At 42.8% G+C, this 14270-nt stretch overlaps 2 protein-coding genes across 3 annotated transcripts; both read right to left on the bottom strand.

The window, feature by feature from the left end:
- Positions 2888-6073, bottom strand: LIPT1 (lipoyltransferase 1). 2 transcript variants are annotated; one of them, XM_018054909.1, is made up of 2 exons: positions 5966-6073; positions 2888-4075 (listed from the first exon to the last, which is right to left on the bottom strand). In XM_018054909.1, exons 1-2 carry the CDS (start codon positions 6046-6048, stop codon positions 2953-2955), a joined length of 1206 nt encoding a protein of 401 aa, XP_017910398.1. In that variant the 5' UTR covers positions 6049-6073; the 3' UTR covers positions 2888-2952. The 2 variants fall into 2 exon arrangements, with proteins under 2 accessions (XP_017910398.1, XP_005686338.1); XM_005686281.3 differs by lacking the exon at positions 5966-6073 and adding an exon at positions 5509-5957.
- Positions 9912-10932, bottom strand: C11H2orf15 (chromosome 11 C2orf15 homolog). The gene is given in 3 exon segments (XM_018054702.1): positions 9912-10197; positions 10199-10250; positions 10914-10932. Coding segments are annotated over 3 exon segments (357 nt in total).

The raw sequence follows: 14270 nt of genomic DNA, 5'->3' as shown, positions 1-14270 counted from the left end.
GTAGAGGTCATAGGAACAGAGTTGGGCAGAGTAGTCTGGGGTTGGGGGGGACCCTGAAAGCCCTCTGTTAAGGGTTGATTGTGCACACACATAACCTTTAGAAATTCACATGTTTAAATCCCAACCCCTGGTACCTTGGAATGTAACCATATTTGGAAATAAGGTCTTCAAAGAAATAAGTTCTGTCTGTGCTGCTGCTGCTGCTGAGTCGCTTCAGTCGTGTCCGACTCTGCGACCCCATAGACAGCAGCCCACCAGGCTCCCCCATCCCTGGGATTCTCAAGGCAAGAACACTGGAGTGGGTTGCCATTTCCTTCTCCAATGCAGGAAAGTGAAAAGTGAAAGGGAAGTCGCTCAGTCGTGTCCGACTCTTCGCGACCCCATGGACTGCAGCCCACCAGGCTCCTCCATCCATGAGATTTTCCAGGCAAGAGTACTTGAGTGGGGTGCCATTGCCTCCTTGGACTGCAAGGAGATCCCACCAGTCCATTCAAAAGGAGTCCATTCTAAAGGAGATCAGTCCTGGGTGTTCTTTGGAAGGTCTGATGTTGAAGCTGAAACTCCAATACTTTGGCCACCTGATGCAAAGAGCTGACTCATTTGAAAAGACCTTGATGCTGGGAAAGGTTGAGGGCAGGAGAAGGGGACGACAGAGGATGAGATGGTTGGATGCCATCACCGACTCAATGGACATGAGTTTCGGTGGGCTCCAGGAGTTGGTGTTGGACAGGGAGGCCTGGCGTGCTGCAGTTCATCGGGTCACAGAGTTGGACATGACTGAGCGACCAAACTGAACTGAAATGAACTGAAGGTCGGTGACCATGTCTCTTTTACCAGGAACATCCAACAACTAGCAAAGTACCTGGCACAGAGTAGGCACTCGATAAACAAGAACTAGTGTAGGAATTAGTATGTGAATGAACTATAGAGACATTAAATGGTTGGCAGGAGTGCTACTCTTTGAAGCAGTTTGGCAACCATGCAATGGAAAGAAACAGTAAACCCTTGAGCAGCAGTCTTTGAGAAGGGGGAGACATTCACATGTCCATTCACTAAGGCTGCTGTTGCTGCTGCTAAGTCACTTCAGTCGTGTCCGACTGTGCGACCCCATACGGGGCAGCCCACCAGGTTCCCCCATCCCTGGGATTCTCCAGGCAAGAACAGGGGAATGGGTTGCCATTTCCTTCTCCAATGCATGAAACTGAAAAGTGTGCTCAGTCGTGTCTGACTCTTAGTGATCCCATGGACTGAAGCCTACCAGGCTCCTCCGCCCATAGGATTTCCTAGGCAAGAGTACTAATGATTCAGTAAAAGTTGAGACAGACTTATGCAAGATAAAGGAGATAAATAATTGATAGTACAAAACACAAACAGACGTCCCTGGTGGTCCAGTGGTAGAAAATCTGCCTTGAGATACAGAGGACATGGGTTTAATTCCTGGTCGGGGAAGTAAAGCTCACATGCATGGAGCAACTAAGCCCCAGAGCCGCAATTAGAGAATCTGCACTGCAACAGAAGATCTCAGTGATGCAACCAACACCAAATGCAGCTTAAGTATTTTTTTAAAAAAAGCTGAAGAACAATCCACAGTACAAGTAGGGGGCTCAGCTTTAAGGAAGAGAAGGTATTTCTTTTTCTGAGATTGAATGAAATGAGAAAAGTTGAAGGAGAAAACGAGCAGCTGAAGGAGCTCATTTCTGAAAGCCTCTGCCCACAAATTATAAATGAAGGTTTGTGACCAGATTAAGAGTAGCGGAATTCTCAGCTTAGGAAGAGCGGGAGCATTTAGGAGTACGGCCTCTGGCGAACGTGAGAGGCAGTCAACAGAGGTGAGTTGAATCTGACACCTACAGAACAAAAACAAGTGAAAAACTATAAATAGGAGATTGGGCGAATCTGTGTGTGAACATGGCGCGTGTGTGAGCTCAGTTGTGTCCGACTCTTTGCAACCCCATGGACTGTAGCCTGCTAGGCTCCTCTGTCCATGGGATTTTCCACACAAGAATACTGGAGCAGGTTGCCATTTCCTCCTCCAGGTGATGTTCTCCACCCAGGGGACAAACTCATGTCTCTTTCATCTCCTGCATTGTAGGCGGATTCCTTACCACTAGCGCCACCTGGGAAGACACATGATTCTGTGAATTTTCTTCTAGCATTGCCCACCATCTAGTTATAGGAGTAGAAAATCAATTGTTGAAAGAAAAAAGTGGCTACGATAGGTCAAGAGAAATGTGAGAATGCTGGTAAGAAATGGAGATGAAGCAAGAGACTGGAGAAAAGTTACTGGCTTAGAAAAGACTGGAGAAAAGTCATTGGCTTAGAAAAGTGCAGTAAGCTTGGTTTAGTGGGAGAGAATTAAAGGATAAGGAAATGTAATTAAAAGGGAGAAATTTATAGTATCAAGAAGCCAGGGTTCTAGTCCCTAGTGGAAAGAAAAAGAACGGGGAGGTCAGAGTGTTCACTATGGTATCCAACCCCAAGATGGTAACAAAAGAAAGAGCTGAAATACAAATGCAGTGCCATACAGGGTTGGCCAAAAAGTTTGTTCCGGTTTTTGCATTAACATCTTATGGAAAATCCTGAATGAACCCTTTAGCCAGCTCAGTATTAAAACCAATGAAGACAGACAGGGATTCCCCTGGTGGTCCAGAGGTTAAGAATCCACCTGCCAATGCAGGGGACACAGGGTTGATCCTTGGTCCGGGAAGACTTCACGCGCCTCAGGGTGCCTAGGCCTGTGTGCTGTAACTACTGAGCCTGTGCTCTACAGCCTGCGAGTCCCAACTACCGATGCCTTCGAGGCTAGAGCCTGAGCTCTGCAACAATGAGAAGCCCACGCGTTGCAACGAGAGAAAGCCCATTCACAGCCAAGAATAAAATTTGAAAAAACAATGCACTGTCACATTTTAATTTTCTCATCAAAACTGTCAACATTTAGAAATTTACCTGGAATCACATTATTCCCTTAATTTTTTCACACAGAATATTCCATTTACTGTGTAGTTCATCATCCCCTGGATATGTTCTATGTAATAGACTTGTTAGCACTGTCGTTTCAATTGGGCAAAACTTACTACCAATAAGACTTGCATTTAACTGGTCGCATATCTCCAGTGGCAACCAATGATCAGGTGCTTCAATATTACAGACTTCAATTCTCCCATTCTTGACGTCTATGAATACTTTAATTTCCAAGTGTGACTGTTCATGTGACACAGTGAAGGAAGTATCCACACTGAACTTCGGGGTTTTGCCATATACCCATTCCCAGGTCTGTAGTTCTCTGGCTTTGCCGTTTATTCCAGGAAACACTGTCTCGTCTGTTGGGTTTATTAGGTGAATGTGGTTATCGATTTGATGAGACGCAGCATACTCTGTGGCAACAGCGTTTATCACTACTTCACAGGTCAGAGTGGGATCTTTTTCCATAAGGTTTTTCACGAAGGCAGGTGTGCTAGCAGTGGCATTGCTCCTGATCCCTTGGTAAGGGCTCTTCAGCAAAGATGATAAGAAGGTCCCGTCAGTGCTGCACAGCAAAGTGCAATGGTGATAAGCTGCATTGCGGCCAATCTTGGAAGCTGTTCCTGAGATTTTAAACTGTCCGTCGAGCAAAAGGTCAAATCTTTCAGTAGCCTGCACGTCCAGGTGTGGCTGGACAGCCTTCAGGGCTCTCACAACTAATTTTAGATTCTCCATCCTATCATACTTTTTCTTGGTTGTAAAAAAAGTCAAGTTGATGTTACCCATATCATGGTAGACTGTGCCTCCTCCACTTCTCCTCCGAGCCAGTTTCACACCTTCTTCTCTCATCAGATTCAGGTTACATTCCTGCCAAGGGTTCTGATGCCGACCAATTACCACAGTGGGAGAATTCCTCCACAAGAAAAGGACTGGCTTACCTTCTAAATTCATATGGTCGTGGATCCAGTCTTCCACAGCCAGATTGTGGTAAACGTCATTGGAAATTGACTGTAAAATGAGTCCACTTTTAACTGTGTTTTTAAAGCCAGCTGCTGGGACCTTGAAATTACAAAGTAACTGGAAGCAATTCTTCATGGAAAATGGGATTAGCATGCTGTCAAAAATGGAAGACAAATTAATGATCGAGAAAAAGAAAATTAAATTCTATTTTGTAGCTATTGCTTCTTGGTTATTTGATCCAAACTTATCTAAGTATCCAGTCTAGTCCCTTTTCTTGCCTTTTGGCTTTACCATTAGTCTTTAATAAAACTTCTCCAACGGAGTACTCAAAGGAAATAAATCATACAAACCTCAAACTGTTTTAGCTGAAGTGGAATAAGGGCAGAGGTTATTCAAATAATAAAGCTGAAAATAATTATGTAATATACTTCAAAGCCAAAACATTATTTTTAATTCACAGGTAATACACATTCATTGAGAAAAATGAGAAAATACAGACAGGCAAGAAAAAAAAAATCCATAATACCACCACTGGGAGAAAATTACAACTAACATGTTGTGTGTACCCATTTTTTTCTGTGCTGCTGCTGCTGCTGCTAAGTCGCTTCAGTTGTGTCCGACTCTGTGCAACCCCATAGACGGCAGCCCACCAGGTTCCCTTGTCCCTGGGATTCTCCAGGCAAGAACGCTGGAGTGGGTTGCCATTTCCTTCTCCAATGCATGAAAGTGAAAAGTGAAGGGGAAGTCGCTCAGTCGTGTCTAACTCTTAGCGACCCCATGGACTGCAGCCCACCAGGCTCCTCCATCCATGGGATTTTCCAGGCAAGAGTACTGGAGTGGGGTGCCATTGCCTTCTCCGTTTTTCTGTACACGTGTAAATCCACACACACTTCCCCACCAGAAGTGTAACCAAACTGTTATTTAATTCAGTGTTAAACCAACTTTTACATCAGTCTTACTGTGTAATATTTCATTGTCAAATACCACCACCTTTTACTCAACCAATCTCTTAGTTTGTAAGTTTAGGTTGTTTCTAGTTCTGTGTTATCAACAATGAACATCAGTGTAGAAAGATTTATGTCCTTATAATACTTGAAATGTAATTTCTATTTGACTGTGAGATACATGATTTACTGGCAGTCTGTTTTATTTTGATCCATATTAAATTAGGATGGCTCCTCCTGAGATCAGAGAGGTCAGAGTAGGAAGGTTATGTAGAAAGGTTAGGAACAATTTTATTATGTTTCGACACTCCACACATTATTTGTTAGGAGTGCTGATGAAAAGAGTGAAAATACTAGCTATAATAATGAAGTATTCTGACTAGCTATGATTGTAAAGAAATCATTTAATTCCATTCCTTAGAATGGTTATAATTTTCTTCTAGGTTAAAGGCCTGGGATGGACTGGGGTACTAAAATCCATAACTAGGCCAAATTATTTTGTAGTTACATCCTGGAGGAATAATTTCTATAGTAGAGTCGTCATATTTTCATCACTCTTGCTATACCTTGACACTACAGAAAGCGGAACCAATGTACACTCTATCTAGAAAGGTTAGGAGAAGTTTAACAGAGGAAGGGATACCTGAACTGAGTCTCCACATCTGATGCTTTCTACCACGTTGAAGGGAGTAGCATATTCCAGGCAAACAGAGAGTCCTCCAACAGTAAGAGGGCCTTGGGGACTCTCCCCATGGAGTTCCACTACCAGTCTTGCAGCTCCACTGAAATCTGTGGCTGTGCTGACACGATCCCATCTCTTAGCACTTAACTTATCCAGAGTCTCCGGACGGCCGTGTGCCTGTCTGATTTCGGCTTTTTGGCTCTCGAAGGGCGCGCCAAGGGCTGGCACCCAACATGCCTAACTTGGGACACTCCTGTGTTGAGGATAAACCGGTCCTAACCGTAGAGCCAGGTCCTCCCAAACTCTAAGCGGACACCGCGGGGCCTGCTGCACCCCGGGATCGGAGGTGCCCGACCGCTGCCAGTGCCCGGGGCCCACGCTGCCATCCTGCACCCGCCGCGCCTCCGGCTTCACACACCTGCTACTTCCGGTCGCGCCCACGCCGCGCGCAGGACCGTGTGCGAGGTACGCGTGCGACCTGAAGACCAGCCAGCCGCGCATGCGGCCGCTCTGCCAGCCGCCCAGGCCGGCGCGGGGCGGAGCACCGGAAGCGGCGGGAGGGGGCGTGGCTGAGGGTTTCCGGTGGGAGGGGGAATCCTGGGGTGCCCTCTGCTTGACGCCAAGCCCGGTTGGAAACAGGGACGCTACTCCCTTTCTAATAATAGCAGTCATTATAGTAGTATCGAAAGTCCTAGAGCCCCAGGCCAGATGGAGGCTCCCCGCGGGACAGCCCAGAGCCGGCCCAGGGGGTGGAGGGGGTGTCCGCAGGACGCAGGTAGGCGTGGGGCCGAGTCAGGCTGGAGGGGGCCGGCCAGGTACCCAGAGTAGTCGGGTCGCATGCTCTTCAGTGAACATTTATCCAAGCATTGTGCTGAGCTTTGCGCGTCTCATAGTCCAAAGGGCAGGCAAGCAACTGCAGTTGGAAGGGGACGAAACTAAAATCCGTTTTAAAAGACAAATGGCATTTAAAGGAATAAACGCTACTATTCCCAATACAGAGATGGTAACAGGTAGGAAGGAGAGAGCCGGAAAACAAGCACACCGAGGGCCATGAACGTCCCCATTCAGGATATCCCTCAATGCAGTTGGCAAGAACATCCTTGTGGGGCTTAGCCAGATGGGGAATTCCCCTAGCAGGTAAAGTTCTAGGTAACTATAGCGGCATTAAACTGCCTCAAACGCCAGTGGCTTAACGCGACGATTTATTATTTCTATCATGCGAAGAGTTGACTCATTGGAAAAGACTCTGATGCTGGGAGGGATTAGGGGCAGGAGGAGAAGGGGACGACAAGAGGATGAGATGGCTGGATGGCATCACCGACTGGATGGACATGAGTTTGAGTAAACTCCAGGAGTTGGTGATGGACAGGGAGGCCTGGCGTGCTGCGATTCATGGGGTTGCAAGGACACGACTGAGCGACTGAACTGAACTGAACATTTATATGGGCAAGGCTTGCTTGGGTGGCTTCAGTGAGCATTCGGCACAGGTTGGCTGAGCCGAGAGCTCCACACCCTTATTCACACGTCTTATTCACATCCTCGGCAGCTGGTGCTTGCTGGCTGCTGGTGCACTTTCATTCAGGCATAGCCTTCGATGTAGTATGTCGGCCACATTCTGTTGGCCAAAGCACCAGCAAAGACAACCCAGAGTTAAGAGGTGGAGTAATGGACCCCTCCTCTTGATGAGAGGAGCCCAAAGAATTCGTCGTCCTTTTTCAGTCTTGGACAGAAATCATCAGTCTCTCCTTCGAATAGAAACCATCGAGACTTGAATTTTGGAGTGAGAATCATCCAGAATTCAACAGTTAGGTGGTGCAGATACCCCGACCAGGGCTTCATTTAAAGCTACAATAAAGACACAATGGCTCCTCATTTATGTTACCCTTTTGATTGAAGTTAGTCTGAGTAATTAGTCTTTCTTGGATTATGCAGGTGGTAATGGATTCTGTGCAAAGTTAGTCCCAGTAGAAGTTTTCCTAGTTATCATTAAAGATAGCCACACAATTGTGTTGCCCTTTGCTTATCTTGTTGTTGTTTAGTTGCTAAGTCATGTCCAACTCTTTGGAACCTTATAGACTATCCCACCAGGCTTCTCTGTCCCTGGGATTTCCCAGGCAAGAATACTGGAGTAGGTTACCATTTCCTTCTCTAGGGGATCTTCTCAACCCATGATCTTCTCAATTCATGTTGCTAGATCCAGTGAACTTTCAGTCTGCATTTACCCTTTCAGTTGGCTGCCCCCACCTTAAAGACTGGTGGGCAGTCTTGACATTATCCTGTCTTGGTTTTCCACCAGCCTGTCAACTCTTCCATCCCCTCTGCAAGCTCCCCCAGCACTGGCCAGCTTCTGAATGTTGTAGTTGCTTTATCTCACACTCTACATTCACCCTAAGCAACCTCATTCATTCCCATAACTTTAGACACCACTCTGTATACATCTTTCAAATTCGTATTTTTCATTCCGTACACATAGAACTGCCTGCCTTGGAAACTGGTATGTCCAAAACCCGTGCTCCTCAGCTCACTCTTTCTCCTAGAGAACCTTCAAGCATCTAGCCATTTTTTTTTTTAAGCTAGAAACCCTTTCTTTCCTCCACTTTCAGACCATCATGATGTCCTGCCAAACTTCACCTAAACTCTGTCCCCTTGGCCATCATCTCACTTGGACAATCGTGTCCTTGCAAAAACTGTAAATGTCACCTCTCAGAGAATCTTTCCTAGCTCCCACAGTTAAAAATCAAGTTAAAAAAAATAAAAATCAAGTGTATGTTATGTCTCCTGTCAGTTTGACCGTTTAACTTTTTCTTCATGACACATCACAATTTGTATCTTATATAATTAGTCTGATGTTCTCCTGGTAGACAGCATTACAAAGGTGTTATTATTGTTTCAGTCATTCATTCATGTCCAACTCTTTGCAACCCTATGGACTGTAGCCCATCAGGCTCCTCTGTCCATGGAATTCTTCAGGTAAGAATACTGGAGTAGGTTGCCATTTCCTCCTCCAGGGGATGTTCATGACCCAGGGATCGAACCTGCAATTCCTGCATTGGCAGGTGGATTCAATACCATCTGAGTCACCAGGGAATCCCACCAAAGAAGGCAGTTGCTGTTTTATTCACAATTCTATCCCAAGCACCAAGCACAGTGGCAGGTTAGGTGAACAAATGATTTGTGTATTTTTGTGTCTCCCAAAGAATTATGTTCTATAAATGATAAAGAGTGTCATCTTATTGGCTTACATCCTTTTCAATGGTTTTAAACTACAAAAACGTATGTTTAGTTTTTCTCTGATTAACAGAATATTTTTTCCCCTAAAAGATTACTTTTCCTCTTGAGTATGCCTTTTTCCTTTATCAATATTAAGGATATTGCTCAACTGGACATTAGAGATCACCATTAAATATTAAAGTATAGGAAAATGTTCAAAACATACATAGTAGAAATATTTACAGGTCACTATCTGTCCAGACACAAGTGGTTTTTAATTTCAGCTAACATTATTTGGGACAATGAAAGTGAAGTTGCTCAGTCGAGTCCGACTCTTAGCGACCCCATGGACTGTAGCCTACCAGGCTCCTCCGTCCATGGGATTTTCCAGGCAAGAGTACTGGAGTGGGTTGCCATTGCCTTCTCCAATGCATGAAAGTTTGAAACAGCAGTATTATACATATATATGTATATATGTTTATATAAAACATATATATAGTTTTTTAAACAACTAGGCTGTTTTCTTATATTAAATATTGGTGGCATAAAATGGTAACATCTGCAAGATAAATTATTGCATTTAGAAAAACTGTTTTGTGAACTCTGAAATGAATTCTGTGTGGGTTAAAAAAAAAAAGTTTAAAAGGATGTGAAATGTGAAATGCCTCTTTAGCTACCAGTGATTTTTAACAGAACAGAAATGCAAAAATGCAGGAAGATAAAGTACTCTAAAGCAAAATCTCCAGCTGGAAATCCAACATATAAAAGCAATACACCAGAAATAATGGGAAATACTGATACTAAACTGGGCACTGTTTTTTGAGTTTTGATCACTTGTTAGAGAAATACACTAGAATTAAAATGTTTTGGTGACATTTAAATACCCTTAGAGAAAACCTCTGATTTTTGACAAGGATAGAGAGTAATATGAGAGAAATCTTGAATTTGAATTTTGGAACGTTTCTTCTCTAAAGCAACATTTTTTAAATATGTATCATCAAAAGCTGCAATCCACATTGATTCATAAACAGTAAAAAATAAGTGATCATCTTCCTTCATTTTGTTAGGTTTTCCTAATAAGGTAAGGCTCTCATTCATCAGGCCTTCTTAGTCAAAAGCCATTTTTGGTTTCTTCAGTAACATACAAAATAACTTCATTCAACATCTGTCATTTCTATCCCATCACTTTCTTTAACACACATCACTGGACCCAAGGCTTTCTCTGAAAGATATCCTGTGCCAGTGTCTTTGCTCCTTGTAAAGGCTTCTTGATTTGCGTCTGCTAATCTTATTTTCTTGGTGTTTTGAAATAACTGAGTCACGGGCTCCAATTTGCTTTTCTCTGTCCTTTGCATTAATTGATCACCCACTTTTGAATCCATATGCAAAGCAGAAACCTGAGTAGCGGATTTACTTAGGGAAAACCCCATTGGGACAGCTGAATAAGATCGCTGGCACCTCTTAAATCAGTGGACACGTTTCTTCCTTGATTGCTTGAGGGAAAAACTGTAACAAGTGAATGCAATGGGAATTTCAACTAACTTCAGGCAATGTTTGTTGTAATGGAATGTCATGGTGACCCTGCCAAAAATACACAGTAAGATCGCCTTCTGTCCCTCAGTGTTTCCGTTTTATTTGTGGGAGGTTTGCAGGCTCTATAGGTGCTCTGAGACTTTTTTTTTTTTTTTCTTTAAGGAATTCACCAGATGCTCTGTTTTATCTCCTGGCAGAAAAACTACAGAACTTCTCTACTTAGTCCTATCATTCTTGTTACCAAGAACTTTTAATTTATTATTATTGGATTAAAGAAATTATTACTGAAGGCAAAACACTCTGCTGAAAAAGAATTAAAGATGCTGAACAATGGATCTTATGAAAATTTACAAATTTTGTGCGTTAATAAAACACTTAAGAGAGTAGAAGGGCAAATCAATGGGAGAAAATATCTGCAAATCATATATATGATAAAAGACTAAAACCCAGACTATATAGAGGACTAAAACTCAGCAACAACAAAATAACCCAACTCAAAGCTGAGCAAAGGACTAAAGTAGACATTTCTCCAGAGATGATAGATGAATGGCCAAAATGGCCAATGATAACATGAAAAGATGTTCACCATCACTAATAATTAGGGAAATGCAAATCACAATTACCAGTTAGATACTGCCTCATACCTATTAGGTTACTATTTTAAAAAAAAAAGAAAATAACAAGTGTTGTTGAGGATGTGGAGAAATTTCAGTCTTTATGCACTAATGGTAGGAATGTACAATTGGTACAGCTGCTGTGGAAAAGTTTGACAGTTCCTCAAAAAATTAAACACAGAATTACCATATGATCTGGCAAACCAACTTCTGGGCCTTTAAGAAGTATTTGTACACCTATGTTCAACACAGCATTATTCAAAATAGCTAAAAAGTGGAAGCAACTCGTGTCCATTGATAGATCATGGGTAAGCAAGATATGAGAGATATATATATATGTATGTATATATATATGTGGTAAGATACTCAGCATTAAAAAAGGAAGAAATTCTGCAATATGCCAAAGTATGATGAATCTTGAGCAGATTATTCTAGATGAAATAATTCGGTCACAAAAAGGCAAATGCTGTTTGACTTCACTTATGTGAAGTATCTAGATATCGAATCAAAGAAACAGAAAGTAGAATAGTGGTTGCCATGGGGAGTTGTTTAAGAGGTATAGCGTTTCAATTTTACAAGATGAAGAGAGTTCTGGAGATGAATGGTGGTGATGACAGCACAGCATTACGAATGTATTTAATACACTGAACTACACACCTAAGAATGGCCAAGATGCTACATTTTGTCATGTGTATTCTCCCATAATACAAAAAAGTAAATGAGAAAAGCCTCCAAGAAAGATACAGTACTTTTTATTATGAATGCCCAACTGAAGAGAGATGGTCATGCAATGTTAAGGAAAGAGCTTAAAAAGGTTGTAAAAGGAGGGGGGGTCCACTGAGGTATTGCCTCAATAATGGAGTCAAATTAGCCCTAAATAAAGACCACTTTCAGAGAAGGCAATGGCACCCCACTCCAGTACTTTTGCCTGGAAAATCCCATGGACAGAGGAGCCTGGTAGGCTGCAGTCCATGGGGTCACTAAGAATCAGACCCGACTGAGTGACTTCACTTTCACTTTTCACTTTCCTGCATTGGAGAAGGAAATGGCAACCCACTCCAGTGTTCTTGCGTGGAGAATCCCAGGGACGGCAGAGCCTGGTGGGCTGCCGGTCTATGGAGTTGCACAGAGTCGAACACGACTGAAGTGACTTAGCAGCAACAAAGACCACTTTGCACGTAATAAAGGTTAAAAGCAAGCTTCTAAAGCAGGTCTGTCCAATAGGACTTTCTGCAGTGATAGAAATATCCTTTATGTATTGTCTAGTATAGTGGCCACTAGTCACATGTGGATGTTAGCAGGTGAGAATTTTACTGAACCACCAGTGAAAGCTAGATGTCGGAATTTGAAATGTACAAAGCACAAATGAGGGACTAAATTTAAAATTTTATTTCATTTTAATAACAAATTCAAATGGCCACATGAAGCTAGTGGTTACTATCTTCAACAGGGCAGTTCTAAAGGATTTAATTGTTTTCAAGTAAACTCACTGCATTTCAGAATAAAACCTACACATATTTAGAGGAAAACCCAAACCTCCAGCACCAACAATGTCAAATCTGCAACATCTGGCAGCCAAGAAAAATTTGTGTGTGCTCAGTTGCTAAGTTGCGTCTGATTTTTGGACAGTGGACTGTAGCCTGCCAGTCTCCTCTGTCCATGGGATTCTCCAGGCACAAATACTGGAGTGGGTTGCCATGCCCTCTTCTAGGGGATCTTCCCGACCCAGGGATGGAACCCTTGTCTCCTGCATCTCTTGCACTGGCAGGCAGATTCTTCACTCTGAGCCACCTGGAAAGCTCAATAAAAACTTGTTGTTTGGTCGCTAAGTCGTGTCTGACTCCTTGTGACCCCATGAGCTTACCAGGCATGAAAAGAAGCAGAAGAATGTGACTCATAACCAGGAGGAAAAAATAAGTTAGTAGAAACAATCCCACTGGGATTTCCCTGATGGCTCAGCAGTAAAGAATCCACCTGCTAATACAGAAGACATGGGTTTGATCCCTGGGATGGGAAGATCCCCTGGAGGAGGAAACGGCAACCCACTCCAGTATTCCTGCATGGGAAAACGCACGGACAGAGGAGCCTGGCGGGCCACAGTCCATAGGACGCAAAGAGTAGGACACGACTTAGCGACTACAAGGAAAACAAAGGTAGCGTGTGTAAATCCTCAAACTCTTCAACTTTTTTCCCTAGAGGAGGCACCTTCCTATCTCCTGTGATAATGATCACCTTCACCCCACAAGCCTTCAACATCCTCAGAAAGTTTTGAGGTTTGTGCATTTTTCTCTGTTTTTTTCAATTAATGCTAGATAGATCATGAGAACATTTTATTCACAATAATCTTAGTATCTTAAGAGGAAATGAGAATACTTTGTTTTCCCTAAAATAACATTTTAGGATGGTCTTTGAGAGCTCATGCTTCTAGTAACTTATTTTATCAGTTAGGTACAATTATATTTCACAGAAAATGTATCTCCTGTGACTTCTGCTTTTATCTAAAACAACTGGGACATGATTTAATTTGTTAGTATCTAGCTATACTTATAAAGTTATGATATGCAACAAAATGAGAAAATGTACTGGCACAAATAATGATAAAAAATCAAAGCAGAGATGGGAAAAACATACGGCACATATTAAATGCATTTTTATGAAATCTTTTCTAACACAAAATTGATTTATGTCTGTCAATAATACATTGTGGGCAAAAAAATGAGTACTCAGTTGGCAAAAACAAGAATAGTTTGTCTCTTCAAATATGAGATTACATTTGAAATGGACAGACGAATACTATATCAAGATCATCAGAGAACAGCTATAAAAACCTAGTTTATCTATATCATCTGTGGAAAAGACAGGGAGATAAAGCCAATATTAGAGTTCAGAACCCTTGAGTTATATAAGAAAAGTGGAATATGTTAAACATTCACTCAGTTCATTCGCTCAATCGTGTCTGACTCTTTGTGACCCCATGAATCGCAGCACGCCAGGCCTTCCTGTCCATCAGCAACTCCTGGAATTTAATCAACTCATGTCCATTGAGTCAGTGATGCCATCCAGCTGTCTCATCCTCTGTTGTCCCCTTCTCCTCCTGCCCCCAATCCCTCCCAGCATCAGAGTCTTTTCCAGTGAGTCAACTCTTCGCATGAGGTGGCCAAAGTATTGGAGTTTCAGCTTCAGCATCAGTCCTTCCAATGAACACCCAGGATTGATCTCCTTTAGAATGGACAGGTTGAACCTCCTTGCAGTCCAAGGGACTCTCAAGAGTCTTCTCCAACACCACAGTTGAAAAGCATCAATTCTTCAGCATTCAGCTTTCTTCACAGTCCAACTCTCACATCCATACATGACTGCTGGAAAAAC

Source organism: Capra hircus, chromosome 11 (genome assembly GCF_001704415.2).
Source record: "Capra hircus breed San Clemente chromosome 11, ASM170441v1, whole genome shotgun sequence".
NCBI classification, from domain to species: domain Eukaryota; kingdom Metazoa; phylum Chordata; class Mammalia; order Artiodactyla; family Bovidae; genus Capra; species Capra hircus.
This window is presented reverse-complemented; position numbering and strand designations above follow the sequence as displayed.